This window comes from Macrobrachium rosenbergii, chromosome 11 (genome assembly GCF_040412425.1).
Source record: "Macrobrachium rosenbergii isolate ZJJX-2024 chromosome 11, ASM4041242v1, whole genome shotgun sequence".
NCBI lineage: Eukaryota > Metazoa > Arthropoda > Malacostraca > Decapoda > Palaemonidae > Macrobrachium > Macrobrachium rosenbergii.
Genome location: NC_089751.1, coordinates 7,639,112 through 7,654,634, shown reverse-complemented (window position 1 = coordinate 7,654,634; position 15,523 = coordinate 7,639,112). Strand labels below are relative to the sequence as shown.

General features: G+C 37.0%; 1 protein-coding gene across 1 annotated transcript in view; it reads right to left on the bottom strand.

The window, feature by feature from the left end:
* Window positions 1–15,178, bottom strand: part of LOC136843470 (mucin-1-like) — a 29,819-nt gene extending 14,641 nt beyond the window's left edge. Inside the window, exons 1-5 of the mRNA XM_067112006.1 lie at window positions 15,165–15,178; window positions 13,938–14,015; window positions 4,096–4,169; window positions 2,554–3,050; window positions 1,806–2,500 (exon numbers count right to left, since the gene is read on the bottom strand). Coding sequence (XP_066968107.1) covers window positions 1,806–2,500; window positions 2,554–3,050; window positions 4,096–4,169; window positions 13,938–14,015; window positions 15,165–15,178 — 1,358 coding nt within the window. The remainder of the gene's footprint in view (window positions 1–1,805; window positions 2,501–2,553; window positions 3,051–4,095; window positions 4,170–13,937; window positions 14,016–15,164) is intronic.
* Between the last annotated feature and the right edge of the window lie 345 nt (window positions 15,179–15,523).

Sequence of the window (15,523 nt, the reverse complement as noted above, 5' to 3'; positions counted from 1 at the left end):
TTCCATCGCGCCTCTGTCTCCTCCTGTCACTCCCTTTTTATAGGCCCTTACGCCTTGGCCTCTGGCCAGTAATTCCGCTCTACTAATCGACCTCTTCATGGCGTAACAGCTGCTAAAACGCCGCTGCCATTTATCTTTCGTTTAATCAAATGAGGTTTTAGTGTAGGAAATGCCGACACTGGACAATGCGGGAGATATTCGTCAAGGTTTGGCCCCCCCTCCCCCTCTCTCTCTCTCTCTCTCTCTCTCTCTCTTCGTCAAGGTTTTGCCTCTCTCTCTCTCTCTCTCTCTCTCTCTCTCTCTCAATGGCCCGCCCACTATGGCTCAAGAAGGTCCACAGTTCCTCGGAGCGGATGTCTCCAGGGTGCCTGTCTAGTCAGTGGCATTTTATTTTACTTATGTCGCATTTCGCTACTGTCACATCTCGCGACGAGAGAGAGAGAGAGAGAGAGAGAGAGAGAGAGAGTCACACTGATTTACTGGAAAACGAATAAACTAGATCAGAGACATCTGAAATGGTGAAACCTCTCGATTTATTGCTGACATATACTGCAACTTTTCAGTTTTGTTAATTAAAAAACTTTCATTTTTTAATTTGTGATGCAGATATGAAACTGCTCAAGAACTTCGTGTTCTGAAAAATTATGTTTGAATATTTTCTTCGTGAACTGATATATAAGAGGGTTCTCAGACAAACTGTCGACCGACGAAGTGTCAAAAGACTGGGCGTGAACAGATAAAATGTCGATAATCAAACTGTCAACACACTAATAAGGTCGACGGGCTAAATGGCGACCGATTTAAAATATGAATCGACTAAGCGTCGAGGTGGTATATGACGAAATGAAAGAATTTGGGATATATTCTTAAAATTATGATGGAGTAAAATTTAAGAAACCATTGTAATATTGTAGGATTATTTTTAGGTATCGTATTCTATTGTTTCCGTTATGATTATGATTTTGTTGAAGAACTAATAATATATCGGGGGTTCTTGACGTCCCGTGAAAATCGTTCATTTTGCGATGACTGTACCGTGCCCTTGACTTTGAGACATTTGCCGGTCGAATGTCCCAGCCTTGGGAATTTGAGACATAAGTTCCTGACAGAGGAGGTAATTTTATTCTAGCTACAATTTTCGGTGAGGATTGTAATATAGACAGTAATGTGGGACGCGGGCCTCCTCAACAAAATTTAGATTGTACATATAAAGTATATGTAAGTATTGATATATTCGAACAAATATGATTATATACATATATGTTTTCAGATAATTTTATATGAAATTCTTTTTAAACTTATTTATTTATTTTTAGTTTTATATTTAAATTTATTACGGTGTCAATAACTTAGATGTTGTGGCGCCAGTTTTCATGGACATAATCAATCAATCAAGAGCTAATAATAAAAAAAATATGAACTTCTAAGAGTATATTAGCCCGAACACAAAAGCAACACAAGACTGTGAAGAATGAACATTAAAGACATATGCATCGTATGTATTATGATTTTTATAGATTAAACACAGTGGAACTTCTGGAATCAGTCTTCGATCGATGGACTCTAACACGTCGCGAAGGTTTAATGTAGGCACGGCTTTCAAATCCAAACGTTCTGCTAAAAAACCATTTAAGTCCCTTACTCAAATTTATCGCAGGGGAGAAGGGCATTTAATACCTGGCGGTTTTAAGTTGAAACACTCGCAACACGATGCAAACTAAGTAAACCACTTAGTTTACATCGTTCTGCATATGTACCCTAGTTTGATTATGAGAGTCATAGTCATTTAGTCTTTGTCAAGTTACCCTGATGGGAAGTTGTCTGGGCTGTGATGCCCTGATGGGAAGTTGTCTGGGCTGGGATACCCTGATGTGAAGTTGTCTGGGCTAGGATACCCTGATGGGAAGTTGTCTGGGCTGGGATACCCTGATGGGAAGTTGTATGGGCTGGGATACCCTGATGTGGGCTGGGATACCCTGATGTGAAGTTGTCTGGCTGGGATACCCTGATGTGAAGTTGTCTGGGCTGGGATACCCTGATGGGAAGTTGTCTGGGCTGTGATATCCTGATGGGAAGTTGTCTGGGCTGGGATACCCTGATGTGAAGTTGGGATACCCTGATGTGAAGTTGTCTGGGCTGGGATACCCTGATGGGAAGTTGTCTGGGCTGGGATACCCTGATGGGAAGTTGTCTGGGCTGGGATACCCTGATGGGAAGTTGTCTGGGCTGGGATACCCTGATGGGAAGTTGTCTGGGCTGGGATACCCTGATGGGAAGTTGTATGGGCTGGGATACCCTGATGTGAAGTTGGGATACCCTGATGGGAAGTTGTCTGGGCTGGGATACCCTGATGGGAAGTTGTCTGGGCTGGGATACCCTGATGTGAAGTTGTCTGGGCTGGGATACCCTGATGGGAAGTTGTCTGGGCTGGGATACCCTGATGGGAAGTTGTGGGCTGGGCTGGGATACCCTGATGGGAAGTTGTCTGGGCTGGGATACCCTGATGGGAAGTTGTCTGGGCTGGGATACCCTAATGTGAAGTTGTTGGGATACCCTGATGGGAAGTTGTCTGGCTGGGATACCCTGATGGGAAGTTGTCTGGGTTGGGATACCCTGATGTGAAGTTGTCTGGGCTGGGATACCCTGATGTGAAGTTGTCTGGGCTGGGATACCCTGATGGGAAGTTGTCTGGGCTGGGATACCCTGATGGGAAGTTGTCTGGGCTGGGATACCCTGATGGGAAGTTGTCTGGGCTGGGATACCCTGATGGAAGTTGTCTGGGCTGGGATGATGGGAAGTTGTCTGGGCTGGGATACCCTGATGGGAAGTTGTCTGGGCTGGGATACCCTGATGTGAAGTTGGGATACCCTGATGTGAAGTTGTCTGTGCTGGGATACCCTGATGGGAAGTTGTCTGGGCTGGGATACCCTGATGGAAGGTGGGTACCCTGATGGGAAGTTGTCTGTGCTGGGATACCCTGATGGGAAGTTGTCTGGGCTGGGATACCCTGATGGGAGGTTGTCTGGGATACCCTGATGGGATGGGATACCCTGATGGGAAGTTGCCTGGGCTGGGAGTCTGAACTATCTCAGATTAGAGAATTTACCACAAGGGAATACAAAAAAAAAAAAAAATCGCATTTCGTAGGCATAAATTATTTTTAAAAAAAATGTCATGACAGTTCGTTATTTGCACAGTTTTATAAGATAGGATGTAACGAATTTAGTCTTTTTCTACGATTGGCTTTCCCTGATACTGATTTTTACATATCTTTCTTTCTATCTAACTATGTATGCATGTATCTATCTATCTATCTATCTATCTATCTATCCTATCTATCTATATATATATATATATATATATATATATATATATATATATATATATATATATATATATATATATATATATATATATATATATATATATATATATATATATATATATATATACATATACAAAACTAGCGTTCATTGTCTTTTTATGTTGGTACCAAGGCTATATGATCATACAGAACTAATGTGTTTAAACAAGTAAATCTTACTTTCATTTAGCAGTAAATTGTTGTTAATAAGAGAACAAAAGAAGCAAAAGATAACAAAACAGAAATCACGAGTGACTGAGATGTTTCCTCACAAAGAGTAGAATGTTATTTGTTATACAACGTCTAAAAGTAAATGGATTAATTATTAATGGCTGTCATTCTCTCTGTTTATCTGTTTATTCCGGTCAGTTTTATTGTTTACATGCCTATGACGCCATATTTAAGACAATACGAAGCATTCACGAGTATGAATTTTTTTGCTCATGTGTCATAATTTTATATATTTACAAATTACACATTTCCTGTAATATATACACACCTACATAAGAACATCAGAACCAGCTTGCCCTCACGATGTATCTTCCGCCTGAGAGTCACAGGGCAATATGATTCCGACTTTTGCATTTAGAGAAAGTTGACATAAAAAGGTTTGGAGACGCTTCATATCTCTTAAGATGCAAGTGCGAAACCTGCTTTTTTACAGCCGGGCGAAATTCAGTTCCACATCTCACGCGGAAGAAAAGAGAGGAAAAATACATTAGGCCACTTGCTTTCCATGAAGGAGGAGGAGGAGGAGGAGGAGGAGGAGGAGGAGGAGGAGGAGGAGGAAGCTGCGTGATGCAATCTGCATAAATAGCAATTGGAGAGAGGGCGTTAAAAAGTTGATATCGCTGCTGAAGGAACAGCCAGATAGATGGATCTCTCGCTCGCATCTGTCCCCCTAACTTTTTATTTTCGACTGTCTGTTGTTTTAATATTTCTTCGGGTCTCCCGCTTCGTTGTCGTAAACTTTTCCAATCGTGTTCCTTCGGGTTTTCTGCTCCTTATTCTCTTTCGATTTCTGACATTTCTGATGTTTCATTATTACAGTCATTACTGTACTTCTTGGATACGTCACTTACATTCACTTTAGATCACCAACAATTTTTACGCGATTACAAATTCCACAACTACTGGAATAATCTCACACATTCATACTTCTGCCTCCTTCTCCTCTACTCTCTCGTCTCCTTCCTCCTCAGTTATTCCTCATCTGTTTCTAGACAAGGTTTCAAAACGCCTGGCGGTCGATTCTTCAGCGAAGACATATTTCACTCACTAATTCAATTTCCTTTCGCCGGCTAATGCGCCCAAAGTTTTTACTGAAACGACGAAAACAGATTGCTTTATAGATGGCGTGATACGTTGCATTCTGATAAAAGGCGCCGAAAAAATGAATGACTATTTCAAGGGAATGATTTACGAGACGCAGGTATTTTTCTTATGTGTTTGTGTCTGATTCAATAGTAATTTCTTTACGTGTGTGTGTGTATATATATGTATGTATATATATATATATATATATATATATATATATATAATATATAATATATATATATATATATATATATATATATATATATATATATATATATATATATATATATATATATATATATATATATATATTTACACAGCATATCAACTCTTATAATGAATTTTATGTCAAAAGGCATATGGCTCCTGAAAGAAGCTTCATAACCTTTTAAAACTTATGGCCATTTTCTCCTACAGCGTTGCTAGTTCTGCGGTAGAGGGAATGAAAAGGTTCCAGGATCGGTGGGTGGCATCAACAAAATAGGGATTCTGACTCATATCATGACAATTAGCACGCTCTAACTCCAAAGAATCAAGCCCTTCAAATGGGCTATATAGATTACAAATGCAGTTTCCTGAAATTTAGCATCCATCACTTACAAGTCTTCTCTTCTAGTATTTTAAAATCTGCTGTAATTACGTTCGGTGGCAACTGTACTAAGTGAACAGTAAAAAAAAAAGTCTAGGTTCCTGTAAGGTTCAGTCTTCCTGATCTGCTTCAGATTCTTCTGAACGGCTAGCATCCATTTCAGAATTTCGCTGAGTGATTTTATTGCTGAAGTATTATCAACTGGGCTCACTGGTTATTTAAATTGTAAGGTTAAATTTTCTACTTGAGTTATAACACTGATTTTTTTAAATGGTAATTTTTTTATTCATGAGAGGGTGGATTCATAATTGCGCTCGAGCAAAAAGAAATCAAACAAATTCACCATAATAGACTGAGGGTAGAAAGTGAGGGGAATAATGGTGCTTTTTAAAAACAATTTCAGAGGAAGTAGAAACACATTAATGTAAGGCTAGAGTCATTGAACTAAGTGATGGATTTGGATAATTACATGACTGGGATTTGTTGTGCTGATGTTAAAGCACATCATCTAGAGTACATGAATGGATCAAACTGTAAGTTAAAGGGAAGTAGTAATTACTTAAAACATATGTCACTGATACGTTTAAACTTTGAGTCTAACTGCCCAATTCAATTGCATAAAAAATTATATTTACTTTCTCTCTCTCTCTCCCTCTCTCTCTCTCTCTCTCTCTCTCTCTCTCTCTCTCTCTCTCTCTCTCTCTCTCTCTCTCTCTCTCTCTCTCTCTCTTTCTCTCTCTCTCTCTCTACACACAAAACTATATAGTTGCATATACTGCTTGCAATTAGAAAACTTCTTTTGCGCTTGAATCATTAATTACAATTAAGAGATCGTCTGAGGTAAATGGGACGTGAGCTATGCAAAGGGGAATTAATGCTCTGGAACGTTTAATACTTTTTGGAATCTAATTGCAAAATAGTGACCCTGCATTCTTTGTCATTTATACTGTCCGTGTTCTTGGTTGGCTTTCATTTTGATACACACGTCCACACTTACATACATACATACACTACATACATACATACATACATACATACATACATACATACATATATATATATATATATATATATATATATATATATATATATATATATATATATATATAAATAATTTGTAAGTACGTGTCAATCTATGTATGTATGTATATATGTACTTATAAATGCTAAAAGGAGGATGCCCAGTTACCTGTTCTTTCAGAAGTTGAGCATTCAGTTACTTCAAACCTCTGAGTTATTTCATCTTTCAGAGACTTTCATCATCACCACATCACCTGAAGCAAAGTACGGACCAAAATGTTCGTGTCTACATTAATTTGGTGATAGGATCAATACTTGCATCACAAGTTTGTCGCGTCTCATTTTCTAAATTTTAAGTAAGTACAAAAAAATAAAGTTTGAACAATAGTCAATTTCTGCCATTTTTAGTGCAAGCTATTCTCTCTACAGAAAAAAAAAATACGTAACAGAAAGGGAAGTAGTTTGTGAATTCATGACTCAGAGTATCACCCTTGTACTTTAATCCCATAGGGTATTTCTTCCAACATTCCAGCCCCTAACTTAAGCTTCCTAAGAGGACATTCCAGACCTTGAGGTGTGTGGCCCAGTTGTGATAACAATCATCCGTGTGAATGGGAACACATTCAGCAGGGAAAGGCTCTCTCATCCTCAGTGGGAATTGCGAAATGAACTAACTCAATCAGGTTTAAATATTGTTCCCCCACTGTCTCTCTCTCTCTCTCTCTCTCTCTCTCTCTCTCTCTCTCTCTCTCTCTCTCTCTCTCTCTCTCTCTCTCTGGATAATTACCTATAAAAATATCAATATATGTTTATACAGCGCACAAACATACACAAGCATACACGTACAAACACACACAAGCATTATATATATATATATATATATATATATATATATACATATATATATATATATATATACATATATATATGTATATATATACATATATATATATATATATATATATACATATATATATGTATATATATATGTATATATAATATATACATGTATGTATGTATGTATGTATGTATGTATGTATGTATGCATATGTGTGTGAGTGTGTTTGTGTGTGCGTGTGCTTGTGTGAACAACAGAATAACCTAATAATGAATTAAGGCAAAGGCTTATAGCACTTAAAAGAAGCACGAAAACCACTGCTAAATTTATGAGCCTCTACATCTACAGTTTGACTAGATCTACAGCCAAGAGAATGAAAAAGCTGTAGGATAGGGAAATTCTTAATAAAAAAAAACCGGGATTCTATTGCTCTTCAAGACAATTAGCTCGCTCAAACTCGAAAGGACCAAACACTTCAAATAGGCTGTATGGATCACAAATACAGCTTCGAAATGGGCATCCATCACTTATCTTAAGTGACACTAGTTTAGGTAAAGTGTTCAGAGTAATGAAGTTCAGCGACTTCTATACGTAGTGAATAACCAAAATGTCTAGGTTTCTGTAAGGTTCAGTCTTCCTAATCTATTCCAGTTTGTTCTGAATGGTTAGCAGCCATTTCAAAGTTGAAAGGTTAGTTTCGATGACTGATTTTAATGTAGGAGTATTATCAGCTAAGTTCCACTGGTTATTTGAATTTTAAGTTTACATTTTTTATTTGGCTTATAACTCTGACTTTTTAAATGTTAATTTTGTTGCTCATGAGAGACTGGATTCATAATTTTACTCAAGCAAAAGAAATATGACATACACACCACGATAGACTGAGGGTAAAGAGTTCGTGGAATGATGTTGCTTTTAAAAAACAGTTTCAGACGAAGCAGAAACAGTAATATGAGGCTAGAGACATAGAGCTTTGTAATGGATTTGGATAAATATTAAATGACTGGGATTTGTTGTCTTGGAGTTAAAGCACATCATCTACAGTAAGTGAATGGATCAATCGGTATTTTAATAGGAAGCAATTAAGTCATAAATATATAAATTAAGGTAACAAAGTGTGGTTTTAAGGACTGAGATGTAAGCGAAGGTTAATAAAAAATCATAAATAATTAAGTGTTACATAACTGAAAATGGGAACAAGGAAAGTGTTATGGATCGGTAAATACAAGAGTGCTATTTAAGAACAGCTTTCTGGAAATGCATTCCATGATTCGTTATAAACATTGGCCTACACAGCATTAATCATTTACAACACACCTAAAAGACTGATAGTTATAAGCGAAAGAGAAAAAGAGAAAGTGAGAGAAACGCTGAACGAAAAAGACTTACCAATTATGTTTAACGAATTGTAGGAGCCAATTAAAACAATTTTGATCTTCAGTCTGTGCTATTTATAGATGAGTGATCATTACAACATCCTCATGCATACCGTAACGGTCATTACCAACTGACACTCGCTTTAGGAGTCATTCCAGAGAGGCCACGATTAGGTACACGCTCGGCGAGAATGATCGATGGAAGCCAGGCGAAGGGTTGTTATGTCGAAAAGCTGCAGGAGTCTATTCTTGTCTCTGTTCTGGTTAGTTTGCGTTTGTACTGAATCAATCGCGCTCACACTCAGAGGGAATATTCGTGACTTTCTTCGATAAATTTCCCTTTATAAATAGAAACGTCCCTGATACGTTTAAGCCTGGAGTCTAACTGCCCAACTCGTAAAAAAATTGTATTCTCTCTCTCCCTCACTCTCTCTCTCTCATAACTATATAATTACATACACTGCTTGAAATGAGAAAACTTCATTTGTGCTTGGGTCATTAATTACAATTAAGAGATCTTCTGAGGCAAATGGGACGTGAGCTATGGACTGGCGGCTTTCCTTCACAGGTATATTTTCATTCCTTCCACCGCCTGCAATTTATGAGGACGACATTGCACAGTGGAATTAATGCTCTGGAACGCTTAATGCTTTTTGGAATCTAACTGAGAAATAGTGACTCCTGCATTCTTTGTCATGTAGGTGTCTATATTATATGAATGCTCTAAGGAACATGGTTAGTTACTTGTTCCTTTAGAAGTGTCATATTTAGTCACCATCACCTCCTGAGTAAGTTTTATATTATTAATAATTTTATGATCAAAACATCACTTAAAACAAAGTATAGACCAAAGTGCTGGTGTTCACATTATTTGTACGATAGGAACGATATTATTATCACAGGTTTGCCACATCTCATTTTACAAATTCTAAGTACCAATAACAACGTTTGAATGACAATCAACACTTTCAAGTGTACGCTATCCACTCTATAAAAAGATAATAAATAAAAGAGAGGAATTATTTTGTAAATTCATAACTCGCAATCACCACCCTTGTATTTTAATCTCATCGGATATTTCCTCCAACGCTTCACTCCGTACCTTAAGCTTCCTAAGAGGACATTCCAGACACTTGCATGCGTGGCCCAGTTGTGATAACAATCATCAGTGAGAGTGTGAACACATTCAGCAAGGAAAGGCTCTCTCATCCTCAACGGAGAATTGCAAAATGAACTAACGTAATCAGGTTTAAATGATTACCCGACGCCCCACTCTCTCTCTCTCTATTTCTCTCTCCGGATATCTATGTACATAGCTATACACGTTTAAACAGACACACACACGCACACACACACACACACACACACATATATATATATATATATATATATATATATATATATATATACATACATATATATATATATATATATATATATATATATATATATATATATATATATTGTATATATTCGCCATAAACTGTAACCCTCTGGGTTCTCAGAGCGCGTTTGGATGCTATGGTGGACAGATCCAAGCAAAAATTCCAATAGATTCTTTCAATTAATTTTTGACGATTGTAATCTGAAAAGTATTGAATAAAACTGCTTAGGAAGATCTGACATTTAGAGAGCATTCTTTTAGTTTGGCTTTGCATTGCTCTCTTGATTTTTCTGCTCTATATGATGAGAACTTAAATAATGAAAAAAACGCACTAGCAGTTAATGGGAAGTCACATAGTGTGTGCTGGGAGTATACGAGTATATGTTGGTAAATCGCTTCATGCATAAAAATTGGTCCCCGCCCCCGTCTACAGCACAAGAAGGTCCCTCAGTTACTATGGCAGAATGTCTCTAAAATGTCTGTCTGGTCAGTGGTATTTTATCTTACTTATGCCTTATTTCGCTAATGTCACATACCAACGAGAGAGAGAGAGAGAGAGAGAGAGAGAGAGAGAGAGAGAGAGAGAGAGAGAGAGAGAGTTATCATTGATCTGCTGGTAAACGAACAAACTAGATTGCAGACATATCTGAAATAGCGAAACCTCTTGATTTATTGCTAACAGATACTGAAACTTTATTTGTAAAATACATAACTTTCACTTTTAATTTGTGATGTATATATGCATCTGCTATAGAACCTTGTAGGTGTATAGTTGTTCTCCAAGTTTGGGGTGTCCTGAAAAATTGTCAGAAGATTTTCTTCTTGAACTGATATATAAGACGGTTCTAAGGCAATCTGTCAACGGACCAAGTGTCAAAAGATTGGGTGTAAACAGATAAAATGTCGATCATCAAAATGTCAACACACCAATAAGGTCGACAGGCTAAATGGCGACACTCTTAAAATATAAAGGACTAAGTGTCGAGTTGGTATGTGCCACGATGAAAGAATTTGCGATATGTTCTTGAAAAAAAGGAAGCAATGTAATATTGTAATATTATTTTCAGGTATCATGTTCCACGTTTTTCGGGAATTGACATTCTTTTTTTTTAGTTTCATAATGATCAACAATTTTTTTTTTTTTTTAGCCGCTGGTGTGATTTAGCGTATTTCTTACTCTTTCTTCCCATTTATTATTTCTCTTCCCAACACCTACTGAAATAATTTCATTGCTGGCTTGCTCCTTCCACTTCTCTAGAACTATCTTATTTTCTGAGGGCAATTGTCACTCTTTTCATGAAAGTCCTACGCCAGCCTTAAAGATCGCCTTAAAGTAGTGCTGGGTAAACCGTCTGGGATTATGTTATAAACCTCTTCAAAATTCGGTCTTTTACTTCTCAGCTAATTCGTCCCGATGTAATGGCAGCTTCCTCGACTCGGGATTCTTTCAAGTCACTGAAATAATCTTGTGCTTCCTCAGGGGGAATTAATAGTGCAGCTTTCTGGCTCTTAATATCAATTGTGCAAACCCAGCCCGTAAATTTTTTCTCATAATTATTAGCTGATTTTTAACATTCAGAGATCGCATTTTCTGCAACGCGGTTCTTCGCTGTATAAAGCACAATTTTCAGAATTCATTGAAATTGTGCACATACGTGTTTCATGATCCGGATGTTTCGGAAATTCAACTCTTGATATGCTTAAACTGAACTATAATATACAGTACGTTTTTTGAATGTCAATGCAAATCAGTTTTTTTTTTTTTATTTCATTCTAGAAAATCAATGACTGGTATATTTTTCGGTGTGTCACATCAGAGGTAGGTGCCTGGACGGGACGCAGTTTTTCTAAAATATTCATTTACTAATATTTTTTTTGAGATTTTGAATGCACACTTGAATCCTGTTGTAAAAAGTTCTAAAACCCGAGAAAGGATGATTCTTATTTTAGGATAAAGGTAAAGACAGAATGCAAAATATGGAATGAGTAAATCAATCCTTTGGTTTATGAAAGAAATTTTGATGCCAGTTTCGGATGATTTAGTAAAAACCTCAGTACTGGAAATAAAACAAATGTAATCGACGTCTGGCTGAAAGAAAGAGAAATCTATGTACAGAAATAAACTGAATTAGGTAAAGAAATTCGGGAACAAGAGATGAGACGAAAAATAATTGAAAATGGAGGAACAAGAAAATCAAAAGAATTTTATTTTAGTTAGAAATTAAGAGTTAAGAAATGTCCTCTAATTAAAATCATCCTCAATTTAGTCAGGCTTCCAACAAATTTGATGTCACAGAACGCATAAAGAAAGGCCAGAGAAAATTATTCTCAGTTATCTGCAAAGGGCGTCTCCGATTATGATTTTGGTAACGAACTAATAATAAAAAAAATTAGCTACAATGAGGAAGACAGTGAACAGATGTGTAAGATTTACCCAAACGCGAAAGCAGTTTTTGATCGCTGATTTTCTTAAACAAAATTAAAGATGTAACAAATTACGGCAGATTATTTAAGATGAACATTAAAAAGTATGCATCATTTCACGAATGAAAACTTTTATTGATGAGCAAAAAGCAGAAAATGTAGAGGGTACCGCATGTTTACCTGATTATGACTACCTCACAAGGTGAAACTTGTCAGCAAAACACAGCGGCACCTCTGGAATCAATCTTTAATCGATGGACCCTAACGTATCGCGAAGGTTAGATCTCAGTAGGGTTTTCAAATCCCAGCCTTCTGCATAAAAATCATTTGGGCCCCTTGCTTATACTTATTGCAGGGGAGAAGCCATATAATATCTTATTGCTTTAAGCCGAAACGCGCGGAACATAATGTAAACTAAGTGGTTTTGTCGGCCATCACAATGTGCATTTGTACCCTAAACTGATTGTGAGGTTCTTAGTAATTTTGTATGTGTCAACTAACCTTGATGGGAAGTGGGTCTAGACTGGGCGTCTGGACGACCTCCGAGAAGAGGATTTACCACAAGGAAAGAGAAAAGAACGCATTCCTTAGGCCTATGTAATTTTGAAATAAACTGTCTCCTGTTATTCAGGATATGTCGTGACAGCATGTTACTCATACGGTTTCATAAGATAGGATGTAACGAATTCGATCTTGTTCTACGATCGTAATTCCTTGACACGAAGCTGACTTTTACATGTCCTTTATTTCTGTCTAACTGTGTATGCAAGTGTATGTAATATATATATATATATATATATATATATATATATATATATATATATATATATATATATATATGTGTGTGTGTGTGTGTGTGTGTATACATACATACATACATGCATACATACATAATATATATATACACAATATATACATATATATATACAGTATACATACATACATACTGTATATATGTATACATATACATATATATATATATATATATATATATATATATATATATATATATATATATATATATATATATATATATATATATATATATATATATATAATGAAGAACTAGCATTCCATTCAACATCCTTTACTTGGAATCAAGGCTATAAGATCATATTTAACTAATATATTTGAACAAATAAATCTCAGTTTCATATAACATTAACATGCATATATACGGTAAGCGGACAAAAAAAGGGCAAAATGTTATTTATTATATTTCTCTAAGAGTGAATGAACCAGTGTTGATGGCTGTCAGTCCGTCTGTTTATTTCTTTCAATTTTGTTGTTTACAAGCCTATGACACTATATATACACGGTCATGCCAAACATGCACGAGTAGCAAATTCTTTATTTTTGTATCATATTCACGCGTTTCATGTGATACATATGCACCTACATACACATCCATCCGAACTAACTTCCCTCCAAGAACGATCTTTCGTCTAAGAGTCACAAGGCAATATGGTTCCGACTTTTGCGTTTAGAGAAAGTTGACATAAAAAGGTTTGGAGACGCTTCATATCTCTTAAGATGCAAGTGCGAAATCTGCTTTTTTACAGCCGGGCGAAATTCAGTTCCACATCTCACGCGAAAGAAAAGAGAGGAAAAATACATTAGGCCACTTGCTTTGCATGGAGGAGGAGGAGGAGGAGGAGGAGGAGGAGGAGGAGGAGGAGGAGGAGGAAGCTGCGTGATGCAATCTGCATAAATGCCAATTGGAGAGAGGGCGTTAAAAAGTTGATATCGCTGCTGAAGGAACAGCCAGATAGATGGACCTCTTGCTATCTCGTCCCTCGCATCTGTCCCCTAACTTTTTTTATTTCCGACTGTCTATTGTTTTATCTTTCCTTAAGGTCTCCTCCTTCATTTTCGTGAGCTTTCTTAATCTAGTTCCTTCGGGTTTTCTGCTCCTTATTCTCCTTATCTCTGATATTTCATTATTACAGTCATTACTGTACTTAGTTATGTTACTTACATTCACTTTAGATCACCAACAATTTTCACACGATTACTAATTCCACATTACTAAAATAATCTCAGACATTCATATTCCCCTCTGCTTCTTCTCTGCCTCTCTTTCCCTTCCTCCTCAGTTATTCCTCATCTGTTTCTAGACAAGGTTTCAAAACGCCTGGCGGTCGATTCTTCAGCGAAGACATATTTCACTCACTAATTCAATTTCCTTTCGCCGGCTAATGCGCCCAAAGTTTTTACTGAGGGAAACGACGAAAACAGATTGCTTTATAGATGGCGTGATACGTTGCATTCTGATAAAAGGCGCCGAAAAAATGAATGACTATTTCAAGGGAATGATTTACGAGACGCAGGTAATTTTCTTATATGTTAGTGTATGTGCTGGGTGTGCGTACATGTATGTGTACACATACATGCATACACACACACACACACACACACATATATATATATATATATATATATATATATATATATATATATATATATATATATATATATATATACATACATATATATTCTTCCGTATGTATAAAAATTCGTCTCTCAGTCGTCAGCTAGAGTAGGAAACTAGCAGCGGGAAGAAGACGTCATAACAGAGTTCCCCCGATCACGTGTTTTGGAAGGTTAGGAAATCATTGCACTACAAGGGGCGAATCCGGGATTAAGGGGGCTTCTATCTTGAACCTTAGGGACTTAGCTATAAGGCCTCTTTTCTCTATGAACCTTACTGGCTCGGGACTTGCTTTTCAGACATGACCTGCCTTGAGCCCAAAACTCAAAAACATTCCAAAGGCCGCCAAGACACTGGGAGAAAAACAATGCCAGCAGATGCGCTGCAGACTCGAGAAAGAGCAGACATGGAAGTGCCTCACCTTTCCTCCTCCATGATGGTCTGAAAGCAATTGCCCTGCTTCCAAGTTCGTTTTGCAAAGAGCTCATGCACTGAACAGGATAAGGTATGTCTGGGAATGTGGTCCCCTGCCTGTTTTTCTTTCCCTCATTCATGAATTTCACTCCATTTTTCTGAATTTCCAACTTTTCAGTCTCTTAAACAAAGCCCCTTTGTTAAATCAAACCTACCAACAAAGCTGCCCCATGATTTGCCCCCATGACTTGTCCCAAACTCAAATTAAAGTAGTTCAGTGATCATAATTAAATCACTCCCACCATAGTGATACCAAGAGCTAATTAAATCTAATTGATCAATTCCTCCATGGTGCATATTTAAGTT